This window comes from Marmota flaviventris, chromosome 7 (assembly GCF_047511675.1).
Source record: "Marmota flaviventris isolate mMarFla1 chromosome 7, mMarFla1.hap1, whole genome shotgun sequence".
In the NCBI taxonomy this organism is placed as follows: Eukaryota; Metazoa; Chordata; class Mammalia; order Rodentia; family Sciuridae; genus Marmota; species Marmota flaviventris.
This window is the reverse complement of record NC_092504.1, coordinates 98,586,960-98,610,042: the sequence shown is the minus strand read 5'-3', so window position 1 is coordinate 98,610,042 and position 23,083 is coordinate 98,586,960. Positions and strand designations below refer to the sequence as shown.

The window sequence follows — 23,083 nt, the reverse complement described above, 5'->3', positions numbered from 1 at the left end:
TAGATATAAAAAATTGTGGTATATATGTGTAATAAGAATTGTAATGCAAAAAAAACAAGTACATGTATAAATACATGAATTGGCATGAACATACTTTATACAAAGATATGAAAAATTGTGCTCTATATATGTAATAAAAATTGTAATACATTCTGCTGTCATGTATTTAAAAAAATAAAATCAATTTAAAAATAGAAAATATCATTCACATGAGAGACACTTTAAGGAATTTCTATAAGATGCAGAACAATAGAAACTGGAACCAGAAAAGAAATCTACTACATGTGAAAGGAACCTCAGTGGAACTCTTATTAACATCCCCAGAAAGACAGAAACTGGAGAAAATGATAGACTCCTGGACTGTGAGTAGGTAGCAATTTCTAGTTAGAGATACACCACTCTAAATGCTATGGGATTCAACAACAAAATACAAACAGAAGCTGGCACAGCTGGATGTTAGAGCTAAAGGTAAAGAAACACAGAGTCACCAGCTATGTCCAGGTAGGATTCAGACATACATTGGGATGTTTTGGAACTAAGAGCAAACCAATCAGAAGGTGAATGTGAAAACTAATCCACTGTTAATCATGATGACTTTCACCCAGTGAGAAAATATTTGTGTCAAAAGAGTGGCAACACCAAACACTAAGAATTTTCTGTTGACTGAATTTACCTCCTAACACAGACTGGATTTATGCCTGTATTCTTGCAGTATGCAATTATGCTATGAAGAAAAATCTAAAAGAACTGTTTCATTAAAAGCATTGCTACTTTTAAACCCTTCTATTAGAGTATGAGGAAAGAAGGGTATTATCCTCCTCACTTCACCCCAGCTCATCCTGCAGTTTTAACTGTGCTAGAGAACACTGATGGAAATGCCCAGCAGAGAGCACCATCTAGCAAGAGACTGAAAAGCCTGATGGAGCTACCGCTGTACTCAGTGCAAACAGACTTACTCAAGAGCATGGCTGGGACAGCCCCTGAGGACTTCTAGAAATACTTGGGAAAGGGAACTGTGTGGAAGGCTTGAGGTCCTCTACATTGGTAAACCCTGATGCTTGACCAATAAACAAACATTATTGTTTGTTGTTATTATTTTATTCATTACTTGTAATCCAATGAAGCATGAAAGATGTGTTATATAAATAAAAAGGATGAATCCTTATTTCTTTTAGAAATATTTCCAGCATTGTACATGGTCTCAGTGTGCTTAGATTATTATCTACAGATTTCTTCTACTGCATTATAACATAAAGAACAGAGAGGTATTTTCCCCTCCTTACTATGGACATTTAGTTTTAACACCATGAGTGATGGATGATTTAGTCCTATAAATCACTATATCAAAGTAAGATATTGTTGTTGTTATTATTATTGTAAGTAGGGATTCTAATTAATACATGATTCTGAAGCTTAACCCCTTCCCTGTCAGATCCTTGAAAGACTATGGCTATGAATAAAAACTTGAATAATTCAAAGAACTATCCCACCAAACTCTGTAAGACATTTATACATACACACACACACACACACACACACACACACATACACACACACACACAAACCACACAGTTTTGGGAATCCTAATAATAACCATGATGAATGAAATAAGATAGATGAACATCCAAAGGGTCTAGGGTTGGAGACGCAAATGCTGTAACACATAGCTGAATGGCACACAAAAGTGGCAGAGCCTGACATATTTAGCACAGAAGCAGATACTAGTAGACATATACTAACACAAACCAGGGCATCCATTGGAGCAGCTGAAAAGCAGCTTGTTGCTATAAGGTCAGTGCTGCGTTCAGACTATTACATTCAATAGAACTTGAAGACACAGTACCTCACCACACAACCCTTTCTTTTTGCTAAAACTACACAGGATGTTTTGATGATAGAAAGAAAATTTTTGCCATTTATATTGTACTTTATTTTTACTTAGAAATAAAGCAGAATTTCATTAATTGTTCTACATACCTAATATATTTACTGTAGTCTACAGATTTGTCAAAAAAGTCAGTATTTTAAAAGAGCATTGTGTTAAGTCACCTTTTCTATCTTTTTTTTTTTAGCCTAAAACATCAAGTTAAGCCTATTTTCCCCCAGTGCTAAGGATCAAATCAAAGGCTTTCTTCATGCTAAGCAAGTACTCTAACACTGAACTATACCCCCAGGCCCATGGAAACCTTTTATAGTAACTATTTTACCACAGCAATTCAGGACCTTGAGGAGAATTGTGTCAGAGAAGCTTTTTTCAGTTGAATTTACATTATTGAGATTTTATGGGTCAGCAATTGAACAATTATAAAATTAATAGAGTCAAAGGAAAGAACACATATGTACGCATATATGTATATGTGCATAAATGCACACATAAAAACTCAAGACTTTAGCAAAATCCTTTCTTTGTATACAATAAAATTAATCTCATTTAAACCATGTGAGCTGATGACTACTTAACTCACTAACCTCTATAGTACTCAAGTAAATGAAATTTAATTTAAAAACCTCTTAAAAATATAGACAAAACTGCAAAACAAATTGATACACTCAATTCTAAATCACACTCTCTATTACATCAAGAAGTGTTGACGGTGCTCACTTCAAGGTCACTGTCAACTTGGAAAGTCATTAGCAAATAAAATATGACTTAATTGAAGCAAACTCAGCATGGAGCTGCATTATTTTAAATGAACGCTATAATAAAATTTGAAGAAGAATTACTAACTGCCATTCTCATTGACAATTAAATGAATGAAGAAGGGACTTTGTAACTTTTACCCCCAATCCTTTCATAATTATATATGAAAGTAGGATTTGTGAAAAATTAGAAGTCCCAAAGAGCATCAATTTAAACACTAATGGACTGCTTTTCAGTTAGGCCGTGCACAGGTAGCTCACAGCATGCTATCATTACTAAATGTCAGTATCATAATTCTAACTGCCAACCTTGCTTGTGAAATCCACCCCTGAAAAAATTTACATCTAACAGTTTCCTGGGTTTTTCTGAAAAATGATAAAAACTAAATTTTATCACTTAAAATATTATACAAAACAATGTATCTTTACAAATTAAATTTTGCTAAAGTTTTTGTAAAACACTTGATTCTATATTTAAGATTTATCAGATTCCTTCAGTAGATGTGACTCACCAGTTAAAGAAGAACCACAATAAATACTCATCTTTTAGATTATTTTCTTTATTTTCTACTAATAATTTACATCTGGAAACTGAGCCCACATATAGTATTATCTCAAAATGCACATAAAGGGCTCCACAGAATTATCAGAAATGTGAATAAGATTTAACATTACTAAGGTATTACTTATGCAGCAGTCTGTGAAAACCTGTTATTCTACAGAAGAAAATAAAGCTGTTAGCCACTAAGCTCCGACACCCACCCTCTTATTTCTCTCTCAAGTTCAAGATGGGGATTTCACAAAACATCAAAGTTCAATTCCAATTAAACTTTACTGAATCTTCCTGAATATTAAAAACTTCCTTTAATTTGTATGTTAATCTATGTTTTATGTGTTTTTTAAAATTAAATTTGGATTTTTATTCTAGGAAGTATAAGCTAGATTGACACAAAATTACTAAAACAGGTTATCTAATAAATTGGCCCTATTAATATTAATGTTATGTAATAAATTTTCTTCTTCTTTCTGTCTGAATAATTCGTCCAGAAAGAAATCTAGTTTATATATCAAAGTAATGCTTAGTCATATGGGGAAAAAGTTTTATATATCTAAAGAAGCTTGGAGGCATTATTTAGGCCTTCTAATTAATGATACATTATTCCAAATCAAAGAAATCATTTATATAGAAAATATAATTTTAGAGCAAGAACTATATTTTGATATTTAAGTTAAGAGGAATCAGGGAATAGTCCGAGAAGCTTTGTAATGTTTTGAATAACCAATAAAAAAAAAGAGGAATCAGGGAATTAAGTAATTAAGTTAAAGCCAAATATTTATGGCTATTGTGAAAACTAAATACTAATTTGAGTATATCAGACTACAGTTTTTCTCAAGAATATTTCTGATAAGGCAATTAAGCAAAAAGAGGCTAAATAATTTGACAATGAGCCATTAACTATTAGGTAATGGACTCAAGAAACAAACATAGGCAGCCTGGCTCCATTACACTGCTGCTCATAACTTGTCTTTCACCTTGTAGAGAATATCCTGATATCAGGACCACTGCACTTTTATTGAGTTCACTGTAATTTTTACAAAAATGATCTCTGTTGTTCTCTTAGGCATATCTTAATCAAACATCTAAGATACTTGCCACTGTCTATTGATGAGAACTAATAATTAGTTATTATTAACAGGTGATAGGCTTGTCAAGGCCTGAAAGAACAGGTCTGGCATAAAAAGGGAATGTGAAATATTCTTGAGACTAAAGTCTCATTACCAGAAAGGAGTAGGAACTCTCAGGAGGAAGAAAAAAATTATTATACAATTTATAAGATCCCTTACTCTATTTTACCAGAAGTAACCAGTTTCTTCAAAAGTTTCATAGTGTAGAAAGTTCACTAGGTCTTAAAATATTCGCCTACTACTTATATTTGAACAAAAAATATATCATTTCTAATTTTTTACATAATAGGAATCAAAGCATTACAAAAGTTAAATAATTTCGTCTTATGTATTTATCTTACCATTCTTTAATTCTTTACTAGCTAATAACTTTTCATTTCAGCCTACACTTTTTAGTATTTCTTGTAAATAAAAAAACTCTTTCCATTTCCACTTATTTGGGAATGTCTTAGTTTTCATTAATTTTCATAGAATAGTTTTAGTTATAATAAAATTCATGATTGACAGTATTTTCCCTCACTTTGTTTTTTTTTTCTTTTTTATTTATTATTACTTGTTCAAAACATTACAAAGCTCTTGACATATCATATTTCATACATTTGATTCAAGCAGATTATGAACTCCCATTTTTACCCCGTATACATATTGCAGATTCACATCGGTTCCACATCCACTTTTTTACATACTGCCATACTAGTGTCTGTTGTATTCTGCTGCCCTTCCTATCCTCTACTATCCCCTCTCCCCTCCCCTCCCATCTTCACTCTCTACCCCATCTACTGTAATTCATTTCTCTCTCTTGTTATATCATCCCACATGTTGTAGTCTGGATATGAGGTATCCCCAAAAGCTCCTGTGTTAATGCAAGAATGTTCAGCACAAATGATTAGATTATGAGAGCTATAACCTAATCAGTGGATTAAACCATTTGGTTGGTTAAACACTTGAAAGGACTACTTTACTGTGTGGTAACTGCATGCAGGTGGGGCCTGCCTGAAGGAGGTGGGTCAATGAGGATCAATAATCCCTTGAGGATTATTTCTTATCCCCAGCTCCTCCTTTTCTCTGCTTCCTGGCTACCATGGGGTGAGTAGTTTTCCTCCAGCATTTCCCTTCTGCCAGGATGTTCTGCACCACCTCAAGCCCAGCGTAATGGAGATGGCTGACCATGGATTGAACCTCTGAAACAGAGAACTCAAAATAAAATTTTTCACCTCTAAGTTGTTCTTTGTCAAGTATTTTATTCACAGTCACAAAAAGATAACACACTACAGCCATCAGTAGCTCCCAATGTTAATCACTAATCACATCTCTTTGTATTTATCCTAGTAGGAGTTTGTTGAGTTTCTTGTATGAGTAGATTAATGTTTTTCATCATATTGAAAATGCTTTCAAGCATTATTTTTTCAATATTCTTTATTCCCTTTCCTCTCTTTCTCCTCTCCTTAGAATTCCCATTATGCCTATGTTGATATGTTCGACGTCAACCACAGGTCTCTAAAACTATGTATATTCTTCTTCATCCTATTTTCTTTCTGTTCATCAAATTGCATAATATCAACTTACTTGTCTTCAAGTTGATTGATTATTTCCTCTACTAGTTCAAATCTGCTGTTGGATTCCTGTATCAAATTTTTCATTTCCATTATGATCTTTTCAATTCTAAAATTTCTACTTGTTTTCTTTCTCTATAATGTCAATCTCTTCTTTAATGATACTATTTGGTATATACTGTTTTTACACTTTCATTTAGTTCTTTAGACATAGTTTCTTTTAGTTCTTTGAACATATTTTAAATAGTTGATTTAAACACTTGGTTTAGTAAGTCCAACGTCCTGGCCTCCTCAATAACAGTTTCTCTTACGGTATATAAGCCATATTTTAAATCTCAGTGTTTCATAAATTTTTGTTGAAAACAGTCCTGTTTTATAATATAATGTGTCAACTATGAAAATCAGAAATCCATCCTTCCTCAGAATTTGTTGTTTGTTTTAATGTTTTGCCTGTACTCCTTCTCTAAATTCTGTATTCTCTGCCACGTGTACCCATTGATGTCATTTTTTGTTGCATCATCTGTTTTTCATATATTACATAAATTATAATAAAAATATTTTAAGAAAAAAGCTGTTAACAATTTGAAGGATATCATACCCCAAAACTTATCTGTTTATTTTTATGTGGTGCTGAGGATCGAACCCAGTGCCTTACACATGCTAGGCAAGCACTCTGCCACAGTGAGATTGTTAGTCTCTTTGTTAGTAAAATACAGCCATGTGACTGAGATTTAGCCTTGCTTACAGAAACCTCTCACTCGTAATCCTTCATACACTTCTGCTAGTTGAATGTAGATTCTCATATGCATGATAAAAAGAAATTCAACTGTATGAAGCCACTGAAATTTGAAGTCTATTTCTACTGCAATTAGTGTTACATGAATTGAAACATATACAATTATAAACTAATTTCCAAACTTTCATTCTGAAATGCATTATACTTACAAATTGAGGTTTGTAGTATGCTGGCCCAAGTGTGGGGTCACTAGCAGGTGGAAAACGTTTTATAATACTTCCATCCTCATTAATATTATAACCATATGACTGTCCACAAGAAGGAATTGAAGGAACATCAATACTTTTATTAATTGTAGGTGCTCTTGAAATTTTCTTTAAGGAAAACATTTTATGATTTTTTATTCCAAGGCAAGCACAAAGGGAATAAAAAAAATACTAAATTTCTAAAAAGGCAACTATTAAATATTAACCTAATAAATAAATAAAGCCAAAAATGTTTGCTTAATAAAAGTAACTTAAAGGAGTGAATTCAAGTCTCCATTATAAACAATGAGAATATATACTATTATTATTGAAGCTATCATAAGAGGATTCTCTCTCATTTGCAACTTGCTTAGTAAAGCAAAAATTATTAATTCAAAAAGAAAAAAAAAATGCCACACAAACACTATTATAGTACCTGCCATAGAAAAACAAACTTTTTATTTTTCAATAATATTTCCTGACTTCATTCCTTGAAACTCCTGATTTATCTCCATATTACTGTTGTTTTGTATAAATACACTAATTATGAAGGCTACATAGCAGGAAAATGTCTACAATATAATATTGCATGGAAATAGAAACAAAAAAAGTGATTTTAATGATACTTTGACATTAATTACCAAGTTGTACTTTCAAATAGTGTTTTTGGCATGTCAAGGCTTTCCAAAATACAGCCCTTATCTCCTTCCTCATCCCATCCTCCTGCTGCTTTCCCTTAAATCCTGTACTACAAATATTCCAAAGAACTCTGTACTGTTCTGAACATATCATGCTACTAAACACCTCAATATCTTCATTCATGTGGATTTATCAATCTTAATGTTTTTAACTACTTAGTGAATCACGCTTTTTTCTTTTTCCTTTTTTTTTTTTTACTGGTTCTTTTTAGTTATATATGACAGTAGAATCCATTTGATAAAATTATAAATGCACGCAATATATCTTATTCTAATTAGGGCCCTATTCCTGTAGATGCACACAATGGTAAGATTGATTGTGGTATATTCATATATGTACATAGGAAAATTATGTCAGATTCTTTTCATTGAATATTTTATTCCTATCCCCCCTCTCTTCCATTCATTCCCCTTGGTCTAATCTAATGAACTTCTATTCTTCCCCTTTGGTTTAGTTGCACTATCAGAGAAAATATTTGCTATTTATTTATTTATTTGTTTGTTTGTTTTGGATTAGCTTATTTCACTTAGCACAGTAGTTTCCAAATCCTTCCATTTACCAAAAAAATGTCATAAAATTTCCTTCTTTTATTTATTTATTTATTTTAACACCAGGGATTGAACTCAGGAACACTTAACCACTGAGCCACATCCCCAGCCATTTTTACATTTTATTTAAAGAGGGTCTTGGTAAGTTGCTTAGGGACTAAGTTGCTGAGGCTGGCTTTAAACTCGCAATCCTCCTGCCTCAGTGTCCTAAGCCACTGAGATTAAAAGAGTGCACCACTGCACGAGCTCATTCTTCTTTATGAAATAGTAATATTCATTGTGTATATATACCACAATTTCTTTATCCATTCACCTGTTGATGGGCATCTAGGTTGGTTCCATATATTACCTATTGTGAACTGTGCTGCTATAAACACTGATATGGCTCTGTCACTGTAGTATGCACATTTTAACTCCTTTGGATATACACCAAGTAATGGGATAACTGGGTGAAATGGTGGTTTCATTCCTAGTTTTTTGGTTTTTGGTTTTTTTTGAGAAATCTCCATATTGTTTTCCAGAGTTGCACCAATTTGCAGCCCCACTAGCAATTTTCCCTACATCCTCACCAACATATATTATAACTTGTATTCTTGATAATTGCCATTCTGGTTGGAGTGAGATGAAATCTCAGTGTAGTTTTAATTTACATTTCTCTAACTGCTAGAGATGTTTAACTTTTTTATATATTTGTTGACCATTCATATGTCTTCTTTTGAGAAGTGTCTGTTTAGTTCCTTTGCTCATTTGTTCTTTTATTTATTTTTGGTGTTAAGTTTTTTGAGTTCTTTATATATCCTGGATATTAATGCTCTATCTGTGGTGCAAGTAGCAAAGATTTTCCCCCATTCTGTAGGCTCTCTCTTCCTGCTCTTGTATCCTTTGCTAGAAAGAAGCTTTTTAGTTTGATGCCATTCCAATTACTGATTTTTTTATTTTACTTCTCATGCTTAGGAATCCAATTAAGGAAGTCAGTTCCTAAGCCAACATATTGGAGTGTTGGGTCTATACAATCTGTAGGTGCAGGGTTTCTGATCTAATACCAAAGTCTTTGATCCACTTTGAGTTTTGTGCAGAGTAAGAAATAGGGATTAAATTTCATTCTACTACATATGGAATCTCAGTTTTCCCAGCACCATTTATTGAAGAGGCTATCTTTTATCCAGTGTATGTTTTTGGCACTTTTGTCTAGTATGAGATAACTGTATTTTTGTGGCTGTTCTATTGCATTGGTCTTCATGCCTGTTTTGGTGCAAATACTATAGCTCTGTAGCATAACTTAAGGTCTAGTATTGTGATGCCTCTTGCTTCATTTTTTGCCTATTTTGGGCCTCTTATTTTTTCCAAATAAATTTTATGACTGCTTTTTCTATTTCTATAAAGAATGTCATTGGAATTTTAATAGGAATTGCATTAAATCTGTATAACACTTTTGTTAGTATGGCCATTTTGACAATATTAACTCAGCCTATCCAAGAACATGGGAGATCTTTCCTTCTTCTAAGGTCTTCTTCAATTTGTTTCTTTAGTGGCCTGTAGTTTTCATTGTAGTGGTCTTTTACCTCGTTTGTTAAATCGATTCCCAGATTCCCAAGTTTTGTTTTATTTTGTTGAGGCTATTGTGAATGGGATAGTTTTCCTAATTTCTCTTTCAGCTGATTCATCATTGGTATATAGGAATGCAATGATGTATGGGTGTTAATTTTGTATCCTAATTTGCTGAATTCATTTATGAGTTCTACAAATTTTATAGTGAAGTTTGTTGTTTTTGGTCTTCTAAATATAGGATCATGTCATTAGCAAACAGATAGTTTGAGCTCTTCTTTTCCTATTTGTATCCCTTTAATTTCTTTCATTTTAATTGCTTTGGCTAGAGTTTCAAGGACTATGTTGAATAGAAGTGGTAAAAGTGGGTATCCCTGTCTTATTCCAGTTTTTAGATGGAATGCTTTCAATTTTTTTCCTTTTAAATGATGTTGGCCTTTGGTTTGTCATATGTAACTTTTACAATATTGAGGTATGTTCTTACCATCCCTAGTTTTTCTTGTGTATTAAACATAAATGGATGCTATATTTTGTCAAATGCTTTTTCTGCATCTATTGGGATAACCATGTAATTTTTGTCTTCAAATCTATTTGTGTGGTGAATTACATTTATTGATTTCCATATGTTGAACCAAACTTGCATTCCTGTGATAAAACCCACTTGATCATGGTGCACTATCTTTTTAATGTGTTTTGGTATGTGGTTTGCTAATATTTTATTAAGAATTTTTATATCTATGTTTATCAAGAATATTGGTCTAAAGTTTTCTTTGCTTGATGTATCTTTGTCTGGTGTTGGTACCAGGGTAATACTAGCTTCATAGAATGAGTTTGGAATGGTTCCCTCCTTTTCTATTTCATGGAATAATTTGAAGAAGAATGGTATTAGTAGTGTTAGTTCTTCTCTATAGGTCTGGTAGAACTTGGCTGAGAATTCATCTGATCCTGGGCTTTTCTTTGTTGGAAGGCTTTTGATGGCATCTTCAATTTAATTACTGAAAATTCATCTGTTTAAATTTTCTACATCATCCTGGTTCAATTTGGGCAGGTCTTATGTCCCTTAGTGAATCATTCTTTAAAGTCAATTTCAATTCTTTTCCTATTCCCTCCCTTCTCTAAATTCCTATGACATTTACTGACATGATCATTCATTTAGCCTTGAATTAGAAGCTACCCATCTAAACCTGAAGGTTTTTTAATTCAGAAATGATGTTCTTAATTTCTCTGTATTATTAACAGTACTTTGAACACAGTCTCCTTTATATACAGGTAAATACTTTCTATATAAATACTCTATATATAGTTAAATAGATGGTATTTAATATTACCTTACTAATTCAACAAAGACATTGGAAGTGATTACAGATTTATCAAGAGCAAAAATGAAGTCAGATGATAAAACTCTTAAAAACTGAACTTTATAAACATCATTGAACATTAAATTATAAACTATAATATGGATATGAGCAAATTTACTAATTTTTATAATGTCTTTTTTGTTTTTGTTACAGGGGATTTGACTCAGAGGCACTCGACCACTGAGCCACATCCCCAGCCGTATTTTATATTTTACAGACAGGGTCTCACTGAGCTTCTTAGTGCCTTGATTTTGCTGAGGCTATCTTTGAACTCAGGATCCTCCTGTCTCAGCCTCCTAAGCTACTGGGATACAAGCGTGAGTTACTGCACCTGGTTATAGTATGTCATTTTAAGTGTACTTAACATCACTTAAACCTTTTCTATTTCATTTTAAATAAAAGAAATGTCATTAGAAGCATAACATAAAACAGCAACATACTGATTGAAGACTCACTTTAGTTTCTAGTCCTTTTCTGTTCAGGATCTTTAATGTTCTAGGATAAGACTGATCATAGCTTGCAGGTCCCGGATTGTCTGAAATAAACTTCTTAAAACGTTTCTCTCGGTTTTGTAGACTACGGCCTCCTTTTATATTATACTAATTTGGAAAGAAAATTATTTATTGAATAATTAAAAGAAATGTTTTACAATTAATTTCTATTTGACAAGTATTAAATATTATAAACAAACAGCTTTAAACACAACCTGAAAAAAAGGGGAGAGCCTAGGGATATAGGTCAGAGGTAGAGTGCTTACCTAGCATGTGCAAGGCCCTGAGTTCAATCCCTAGTAGCACCAAAAAAAAAAAAACCCAAAAAGTTAAGACTTTTGATTAAAAACACAGTTCTAATAAAAGAGGACAATGAGTTGTCAAGTTTTAACTTTGAACTCAAACTAAAATATACTGTACTTAGAGCACTCTAAGACAATACATGAAAATGCAGTTTAAGAACAGAAATCAAAGAGGAATTTCCAAAGTTGTGAAGAAGGAATAGAATATATGCTTTCCAGGCTATTGGAAACGTTTTTCTGATATGAGCTTTTTAAATGTTGGCATTCATATTGCAGTGAAAAGGCAAACCTTTCAAGTTTGCTTAGGATCAGTTATTTTCATAAATAACATATTGATAATTTTCAGCAAGATTTATGTCACTTATTGGCAAAGTTTTATTTTATGCTTACATTAGTTTTAAACATTGTTTAATGCATAGAACACTCTGGAGGAATCTTACATAGCTCATTATGGAACATATGTGCATTCTCCAGAATTAGAAAATTATCAACTAATAGCCAGCTAATTCAAATAAAATTTCAAAAGGGTAAAAGTTGATATTCATGATTATGAGGATACTGGAGTTATAGCCACCACTTATGAACATGAATGGAGACCCTTGAAGATATTCTGATTATAGACTCAAGACTGTAAAAAACAGAAGACAGATGAGACAATGGCATGACTATAGCTTTAGAATATGGCACTAAAACTAACCTCTTCACTCTACTGCCATCCCTCTTCTACGTGACTTGACCAAAAATTGATTTTTGTATCGTACTCCAAAGCTAAAGTCATTGCCATTGTCTCATCTGTCTCTTGTTTCTGTACAATCTCAAGAGCCTGACCAGGATAGTGTCAAGGAACCATAATCCACTCAAGACTCTTATTAATCTCCTAATCTCATGGACCACATAGCATGTAATCATGTTTTGTGTCTTATAGAAGACATGGAACAATGAATACTACCCAATCAGGCAATCAACATCAAATGCATTTATTTTATTTTATTTTAATCATAAAATATAGATTGAAAAGAAAAATAAGATTATTATAAGGATAAAATATGTCAATGATATTTTAGACTACCAGAGGAAAAAATCATGAGCCTTTATTAAACAAGACAATAACAATATAAATGTACCTGAGCTTCTGAAACATTATACTGCCCTGGACCTGGAACAGCTTTTTCAGTGTCAGAAGCAATAGTAAAAGTACTTTCTCTGGTACTTGAAGAAAGAAATGGTGCACAGCCACCTATTAAAAAAAAATTGCATCACTGGCCGATTCAATAGGATTCCAAAGATTTTGGAGAAAAAAAACAGAAGCATATAATCATTTAGTACTCTTAACATTAAGACTATATTTTTAGAATTAATGGGTACCACAGAAGTTATTATTATAATATCAGATTTTATTAATATATTAAAATAAGAACCTAAAGGAGTGGACTTACTGAACAATAGAAAAAAATGCCTAAAGAAAATAAAATACAAAAGACTTTTGTCTTCTAATCATATTTGTTTGGCATGAAAGTGGTATTTATATTTAACTGATAAAACATTTTTACCCTCAGAAGACCACTGCTTTACTATTTGAAATAGAATATATTATTTATATAAAATAGCATATATAAACATATATACAGCATATATAAACTTATATATTCATAAACATATATAAACAGCCTATACAAAGAGAATTTCAAGTAGATGCAAGCAGAATTTCAACACATGCACTGATATTGTTTCCTTGCCTTAGCACCTAGTTGGTACTCAGTAAATAATTCTTGATTCCTGGACTTTAAACAAAGATTTACAAACCCAAGATGCAAACTTCATTGGAACAAAGAATCATAAAATCAGACAAATTTGTGTAGTCTACTGAAAAACTAATTTATAAAAAATTTATAAACTATATAGAGAACTAATATCACTTAATTAATACGTACATTGAAACAGATGGGAAAGAATAGAACAGCTATATTTAACAGTGAGCACTCATAACTTGAACACTAAATCTGGTACCCTAAAGAAAAACGTGTGCTACATTAAAAATTTATCATGATAATTAGTTATATAAAATCTTACTAATCTCAATTAATAGTAGATGATACCTTATTTTAAACATTTTTGAGGCCCACATGTATTGAGATGCAAATGAATCAAGAATTATTTGTTTATTTTAGGGGATTTTGTTTGCTTTTTTCATTTTTAATTTTAATTTGTTATATATGACAGCAGAATGCATTACAATTCATATTACACATATACAGCACAATTTTTCATATCTCCAGTTGTACACAAACTAGAGTCACACCATTCATACATGTACTTAGGGTAATGATGTCCATCTCATTCCACTGTCTTTCCTACCTCCATGAACCCCCCTCCCATTTTCCCCTTTGCCCTATCTAGAGTTCATCTAATGCTCCCATGCACCTCCACCACCACATTATGAATCAGCAGCCTTAAATCAGAGAAAACATTTGGCATTTGGTTTTTTGGGATGGGCTAATTTCACTTAGCATTATATTCTCCATCTCTATCCATTTACCTGCAAATGCTATTATTTTAGTCTCTTTTAAAGTTGAGTAATATTCCATGTGTATATATACACCACATTTTCTTTATCCATTCATCTATTGAAGGGCATCTAGGTTCGTTCCACAGTTTAGCTATTGTGAATTGTGCTACTATAAACATTGATGTGGCTATGTCCCTGTAGTATGCTATTTAAAGCCCTTTGAATATAGACCGAGGAGTAGGATAGCTAGGTCAAATGGTGGTTTCATTCCCTGTTTTCCAGGATTCTCCATACTGCTTCCCATATTGGCTACACCATTTTTAATCTCACCAGCACTGTATGAGTGTGCCTTTTTTCCCCACATTCTCACCAACACTTATTGTTGTTTGTATTCTTAATAGCTGCTATTCTGACTGGAGATGAAATCTTAGAGTAGTTTTGATTTGCATTTCTCTAATTGCTAGAGATGTTGAACATTTTTTCATATATTTTATTGATTAATTGTATAACTTCTTCTAAGAAGAGTTCAGTTTCTTAACCCATTTATTGATTGGGTTGTTTGGTTTTTTGGTGTTAAGAATTTTGAGTTCTTTATATATCCTAGAGATTAGTGCTCTGACATGCATGTGGTAAAAATTTGTTCCCAAATTGTAGGGTCTGTATTCACCTCACTGATTGTTTCTTTTGCTAAGAAACTTTTTAGTTTGAATCCATCCCATTTATTGATTCTTGATATTAATTCTGGCACTATAGGAGTATTATTAAGGAAGTAGGAGCCTATTCCAACATGATGGAGATTTGGCCCTACTTTTTCTTCTAGTAGATGCAGAGTCTCTGGTTTAATTGCTAGGTCCTTGATCCACTTTGAGTTGAGTTTTTGTGCATGGTGAGAGATAGGGTTTAATTTCATTTTGTTGTGTATGGATTTTCAGTTTTCCCAGCACCACTTGTTGAAGAGGCTATCTTTTCTCCAATGCATGTTTTTGGTGCCTTTGTCTAATATAAGATAACTGTAATGATGTAGGTTATTCTCTGTGTCCTCTGTTCTGTACCATTGGTCTACCAGTCTATTTTGGTGCCAATACCATGCTGTTTTTGTTACTATTGCTCTATAGTATAGTTTAAGATCTGAAATAGTGATGCTACCTGCTTCACTCTTCCTACTAAGAATTGCTTTAGCTATTCTGGGTCTCTTATTTTCCCAAATGAATTTCATTTCATGACTGCTTTTTCTATTTCTATGAGGAATGTCTTTGGGATTTTGATTGGCATTAAATCTACATAGTGCTTTTGGTAGTATGGTCATTTTGACAATATTAGTTCTGCCTATCTAAGAACAATGGAGATCTTTCCATCTTCTGAGGTCTTCTTTAATTTCTTTCTTTAGCATTCTGTAGTTTTCATTGTAGAGGTCTTTCACTGTTTTTTTTTTTTGAGGCTATTGTAAATGGGGTAGTTTGTTTTCCTCATTTCCCTTTCAGAGGATTTGTCACTGGTATACGGAAATGCTTTTGATTTATGGGTATTGATTTTGTATTCTGCTAATTTGCTTAATTCATTTACCAGTTCTAGAAGTTTTCTGGTGGAATTTTTTGGGTCTTCTAGGTATAGAATCATACTATTGGCATAAAAGATCATATTGTTACAGTATAAAAGATGAAAGAAAAATACAGATGTCTTCTTTTTATCTTTTTTATGTTTTAATTAGTGTAATACAGCTATATATAATAGTGGAAATCATTTTGACATATTTATAAATGCATCTAACATAATTTGCTCCATTTTAATTCCTACTACTTCCCCTAAATCCTCACTTCCTCCTTTTCACTAGTCCCCTTCCTCTACTCTACAGACATCATTCCTTTAAAAAAAAATAATAATTTCTTGCAAGCATTAAAAAAATATTAAAATAACTTAAAACAAAGATAAGCATCACAAAACATATTCCCAGAAACTTAAAAAGAAGGGAATTCTTTGTCCACATTGAGGTGATTAGGAAAGTTTCATGAACGATGATAGTGGGTGTTGCCTGGGTCAGTGGTACATGCCTGTAAACCCAGATATTGAGGAGACTGAGGCAGGAAGATCACAAACTAGTATCCAGCCTAAGCAACTCAGTTAGACACTGTCTCAAAACAAAATAAAAATAAAATAAAACAAAATAAAAAGGGCTGGGGATATACCACAATGATAGAGAGGTTGCTTAGCCTGCATAAGGTCTGGGTTTAATCCTCAATATTGAAGGGAAGAGGGGAAAAAAATTCAAGTGTTAATTTAAGGCCAAATGTGTGGCTCAGTAGTACAGCATGTACTAAGGGTATGTAAGGCCTTTAGTTTCAAATCTCAGCACAAGCACACAAGCACACACACATGTACACAAAGCCCTCTGGGTGTTAACTGTCCCAAAGCAGCAGAAAAGGAAGAAAATGAAAGAAAGAACAAGAGAGTGGAGGCAAAAAGATACTTAAGTAACAAAGACCACAAGAACAAAAATTATTTAAAGTAAGCCAAGGTTCATTTTGAAAAGGCCACCAATTTCTGGTAGAGCTGAGAACCCCAGCATACTAGTGGAACATTCCAAATCAGGGTAAATAATCAGAGGTCAAGATAGAGATTTCATTCCAATATGCACACATAAATACACACTTATGTATCCACAAACCAAAACAGATTATATAAAGTGAATCATACAAACTATCAGCGTCCAAAAAAAGATGACCCATACACAAGAAAAGTTAATAAAATAGATTAAAAATTGAAGGTGGAATTAGAAGACAAAAAAGTTTCTATTATAAATACGCTTCATATATTCAACAAGGCAGAGGAAAGAGAAACATGATGAAAAGATATAAAAAGGACTCATCACACTTCTGGAGTGAAACATACACTGGAGATTAACAAAAAATTTTAGGTAGGTTAGCAACATGTTTTTCTCAGCCCTTTAATCACTTTGAATATAAATGTTTGAAACTAAAATAATCTGAATTTCACATATGCATATTATTACATATACATTATAGTGTATGTAAAAGTAAATGTACAATCACAATAGTCCAAAGGATGAGATGGAGAAAAGGGAAGTGTATTGTTGAAAAGCTCATGTGCTGTGTGCAAAGCAGTGAAACATTATTTGAAGATGGAATAAGAAACATATATTGTAAACCCTAGGAAACTACTTAAATATAAAGCAAAGTGGACTAATGGGGGAAAAGGCACCTCAAAAATATGTTTGTGCTGTGTGCACATAAACTGAATGAAATTTTTTCTACAAATAAAACTTGGTTACTATATGTCCATTGATCATTAATTCAATTATGGATGTTTCCTTCCTTTGATTGAAATGGGTGAATTGAAATATATTATCCACTTTAAAACAAAGAAAGAAAGAAAAAGGTAGCAAATAAGCCAATAATGGAGTAAGAAGAGAATCACTTGTTTAAAAACTCAATTAATACAACAAAGGTAGAAAAAGAACAAATGAAATAAATAAGAAAACAAATAGCAAAAGAGTTAATGTAAACCCAGTGATATTGATAATGAAATTAAAGGTAAAAGTTCTAAACACTTAAATTGAGAGGCAGAGATTATCACATAGGATAACCAAGACCTAACATTATCTGCTAGATAATGTTAATTAAGAAACCCTTTCAAAACATAAAGACACAGAGTTTCTTAAAATATAAAAGGATGAAAGCCAGGTGTGGTGGCACACACCTGTGATCTCAGCTATTCAAGAGGCTAAAGCAGAAGAATATCAAATTCAAGGCCAGCCTGTCTAAGCAAGCTCTCATCTCAAAATAAAATTTAGACATGGGGAGTAGGATGTAGCTTGGTGGTAGAGCACTTACCTAGCATGTACAAGGCCCTATGCTCAATAACCAGTACTTCAAAAATAAAATTAAAATTAAATAATAAAATGATGGGAAAGATACATCATGCATCCAACACTCAATGAAAGCTAGAGTGACTATATTAAAACTCAACAAAGCAGATTTTAGAACAAGGAGTATCAGGAAAAAGAAAAATGATTCATAATAATAAAAGGGTTTAATAATTCGTAAAGAAAAGCAAGGAAGCAATACTATAAAAATCAAGATAGTGCTTACCTGAAGTGCTTATCTGTGGAATAGTGCTTACCTGCAGGTAAAAGGATTATGACTAAAAAGGAAAGTTTGACAATGTTCCATTTCTTGAATTGACCTTTCACCAAAAAAAGTCTATATTTATATTTTGTGCAAATTTCTATACAAACATTATTACACCTCACAAAGGTGTATTTTTAAGGTCATACATTCATTATTGTAGTATAAGATAAACAAATATGAAAACTAAGAAAGCTAAATTCAAGGCTAGTTCTGAGGCAGTTGTCATCAGAACATGGCAGAGCACCTAACTGAATCTACCCAATAATTGTAAAAATAATGGGAAAGTACTAAAATTCATTTAAAAATGTTAAAAGCAAGCACACAACCTCATGTATCCAATATATTATGTCAATGACAAAATAAATATACTCTATATACATAAGTGGGAAACAAAGAATCAATAAAGCCAACATTCATAACACCCTCATTCTAGTATTACAAAATTAATTACATAGACTTCTGTCAATAAACTGAAAGTACATATGAAATACTGAGCACAAGTAAAAATAAAAGAATATTGAAATGTTTACAATGATAATAATAGGAATTAGCCAGGTGAAGAAGACAGAGTATACTGAGAATATGTATTAACAGGTACAAAAACAGAAACATGAGCATGCATGAACTTATGAAAATTGCAAAGTTGGAACTTCTGAAATGTAATTCAAGTATAGGAGGAATTGTGGATGCCTGGAAATATCAGGTTAAGTGGGAGACCAAGTTAGGAAGAAGAACATTATTTATCATATTAAAGAATTTATATTTTTAAACTTGGTGTTTCAAAAGTTGTTTTCTTTTTAACAAATAAATAAGTATATCATAGAAAGATCACTCTAGCCACAACAAGAAGATGGACTGGAGACTGAAATAAAAGAAAATACATAATATTTTATTGGTTTGGTTCAAAATAAAATAATGAGGACTTGAACTAAGAGTCAGTTAAATGGAAAGAGGGAACCAATTTCAGAAAGACTGTGAAAATAGAATGGATAGGTCTTAATGATCAACAGGAATGATTAGGCAGAGGAGGCTGGAATGGTTCCAAAGCTTGAAGTGTACAACAGATGAATAGATAGGGAACTTTTGTAAAGGGGCCACTATTGGTGGGGAAAATAATGAGTTCAAACACTTGGAATTTCAGGTGCCAGAGACCATCCAGATTGATATGTCCAAAAAAGTAACTAACAATGCTAAAGGCCTTAATATCAAAAGAAAGCTCATCTTGGAGATCTAAATCTCAATTTTCACCTGAATGATCAGAATCATTCAGCAGTTGAGTTTCTAGAAGCAGTTGAGTTTCTAGATATGAGAAAAGCAACAAGCAAAAGATGGAATGCCCAGTATATAAATATTTTAAAGGTATTTAGAAAAAATAAAATCTTTAAAGAAGACTGTGAAGGATTGGTACAAGAGCGGGAAAAATGATTTCCTGATTCACTATTTAACCATGTGTTAGATACTTTTCCAAAACAATAAGGGAAGCTACACAATGCAACAAAGGATTGATGTTTGACTTACATTTACCTAGCCAACAGCATAGCTCATATGTCAACTTATCCTTATGAGTGTCTTGGAGCTTCTATTAAACTCTTTGAAATCAGGGTTAGTACTCTGAACACTTTTAGATTCTCCAAGTAGTAGGCATTTAGCTTATTGTGGGCCTGTTGGCTCCTTTCACATGATTTTTATATTTTCTAGGCTAGTCACCAGTAGTTTTGCCTATAGTCAGTTACACTTCTTAACTTCAGATTATGTTTAAAATTAAGAGTGTGGTATTCTATAAATATGGGAATCCATGTGGCCACCTTCCCTACCTAATTCAGGGAATATGTCTGTATTTTTCATGCCAGCAGTGCTAAATGTTGTAGTTTAGTTGACAGAGCTATTTCCAAGTGATTGATGGAAGCAGTACTCAATCTTCAGTCAGGTGATTTCATTTGCCTGATAATAATATCTTTTTATGAGAATTATTCTGACCTCTTTTAATATATTCTTTCAAAAACTATTCTGGGACATGATCTTAAAATTAAGATGTATGGGATAGTTAAAAGAGTGCATGACTTGAAATAAAAAAATCTCAATTTGAATCTTACCAGCTGTAACTTTGAATAAGATGATGATTTTCTATACTTAATCTTACTTATTAATACAAAGGACAAATCCTTCCCAGAAATGTGAAGGAAAAAAGTGAACAGTAGTAACTTATCTTGGGCAGTTGCAGCAGTATAGAATGGCTCACCTCAGTCTTGCAATAAGAGCCAACTCCAGAAATTAAGGAAGAAATAAAGTGAGACTTCATTACCACACTGGAGGCAAAGGACTTTGATAATGTTGTGGAGAAAACTGTTAGAAAAACAGACTATATTTTTCTCCTAGATGTGGATGATAAAACTGGGAATTCTGAGTCAAAAAAGAAACTATGCTCAGATACCACCCAGGTTGAAGGTACTCCATCTTCTAAAATGACTGTGCTAGCCAATGGTGACCATAAAATAAAAGGGAATAACAGAGAGGTCTCCACTGAATGCTGAAGATGTTTGGCAAGTCGCTGCAGGTCAAGGTAGACAAACAGGAAGCCATGTATAGAGATGCTACTAAGTTACGAGCAATCCATTTGGGGGCACAGCAAGACCTTGTCTGGGAAGGTGCCCACTGGAGTGTCCACTAAAACTTGTTGGGGTGAGCATTGTTGGGTGTTCTTCGCATAAGAGCAACTTGGAAGCAAGAAAATAGAAAGCACACTGGAACCAGGAGGAAAAGACCCTTCCTCCAGGAACTTCTACTAAGTGGAACCTCCTACAACTGGCAAAGGAGAAATGTTTACAGGGTCCAGCATCATTATTACAAGCAAAGTAGTGAACCACAGATTTAAAGCCAAGGGACAGTAAGTTAATTATTGGCACAGTAAAAAAAAAAAAAATGTGGGGCAGGGAGATCAAGAGAAATGATGCTGTTAAAGATACCTGGGAAGAAGTGTTTCTAGGAAGAAAATGGTCAATTGTATCAATTAGGATCACAAAGTATCATAGCTGTGAGCATTTGGGGCAGTTATTAGTCACCAGTAGGTTGTTGGGGAGTAAATGTTTCTAATACTTCAACTGCATTAAAATATATGCATAACAAACTTCCAAAATACTGAAATTGGGTACTAAAAAGCAGAAAATTTCAAGATTTAAAATATCGACAGCTGACAAGTTTTACTGCACCCAAAGAAACCTAAACCAACCCAAAGCTGATCAACTCATGTTAACAGAAAAAATGATTCTGACATCTGTTAAAGAATACAGATGTAGTGAATTTATAGGGGAAAATGTGGGTCAACCAAGGAAAAAATTATTTGGATGGTATTAGGCTCCCCAAAATCATCAGAATAGAAAAAGTAGAAAGTAAGTTGGAAATATTTGTTAAAAGTTTGGCCTAAGTCACTAACTGCAAACAAGTAGCTATTTAAATTATCCAGCCCCACTCCACCGCTCAAGAATGTAACGTCTTTACAGAATGCAGGAAAAGACCCTCTTGTGAAACGTGTTTCTAGAGAGGATGGTCAGATAATTTAAAAAAAAAAAATTGATAGGACTATCTTTAAGTGATACTGTGAAATAAGAATATAAAAGTTACATCTTTGTAAATAAATATCTGATTAATTGAAGGGAAAGTGTGTAAGGCACACAGGACTACAAAAAATGAAAGACTGAGACTGAGAGAGACAGAGACACAAGAGACAGAGTACACAGGATTTGGATTATATGGTCAACAGAGACAGAAAACCAATCTTCTAGATGTAGCATTTTCCCTAGTTACTTTAAGTTTTCTTTCATTTATTAAGTGGCATCATTTCACTTTATTTAACTCCCAAGCACACAGAAGCCGAGCAGGCTGTTAGTTGTTTGACGCCGGAAAACTGGCCTTTCCTATATCTTACCTGTTGCCTGCCGCTTCAAGGTAAGTACCTGGTAGGATCCAGGACCCACATGCTCCTCAGTGCTGCCACCTTCAGCCAATCTGAGCAAACGGGGAGCCCGGTCATACATAACGAGGGTGGACAGGACTGTGGAAGGTGAAAACAAGTTGGCTAAAGGTGTGCGGAGCAAATGGAGGCAAGCACTAATCGGAGGCCTGCGGAAAAATCACTCAAACCTAGAAGCTAGCAAAGGAACTATCTCCAGACCCGCTTATTGGTGTCAGATTTCCCCAAAGTGGATTTCTAGCCCCATGGTCAAGTTGAAGGGAGAGCAACCACAGATTAAACTTCCCACACCATCATGTTAACCAGCTAAGAACTCAAGACACTCCTTCGAGGAGGAACAACTCCTGAGTTTAAACTCTCTACAGGGAGCTTCCGGACTTGGCCTCGCCCACTTCTCTCTGCCCCGGAAGTTTGGGGGCCGACTCTGTGGCGCTACTCGCATCCACAGAGAAAGATCACCTATGATCTTGACCCTTAGGTAATCCAAACTGCTAAGAGAAACCCATCGGGGGTCGATCGGGGAAGTGAGGTGACAAGAAATCAGGAACCAGAAAAAAAGTTCACCAACTGAACCAAGGCAAGTGCAAGTGACTGAAAGTTGTTTCTACTGTCAAATGCCAGGCAACAGCAACATTGATTTATCTCTGTTTATAAAAGAAAGC

At 33.4% G+C, this 23,083-nt stretch overlaps 1 protein-coding gene across 1 annotated transcript in view; it reads right to left on the bottom strand.

The window, feature by feature from the left end:
* Nucleotides 1-22,485, bottom strand: part of Stpg2 (sperm tail PG-rich repeat containing 2) — a 567,583-nt gene extending 545,098 nt beyond the window's left edge. The window contains exons 1-4 of the mRNA XM_034636578.2: nucleotides 22,377-22,485; nucleotides 12,928-13,040; nucleotides 11,466-11,609; nucleotides 6,825-6,989 (exon numbers count right to left, since the gene is read on the bottom strand). Of these exons, the coding sequence (XP_034492469.2) occupies nucleotides 6,825-6,989; nucleotides 11,466-11,609; nucleotides 12,928-13,040; nucleotides 22,377-22,485 (531 nt within the window). The remainder of the gene's footprint in view (nucleotides 1-6,824; nucleotides 6,990-11,465; nucleotides 11,610-12,927; nucleotides 13,041-22,376) is intronic.
* Nucleotides 22,486-23,083: the final 598 nt, after the last annotated feature.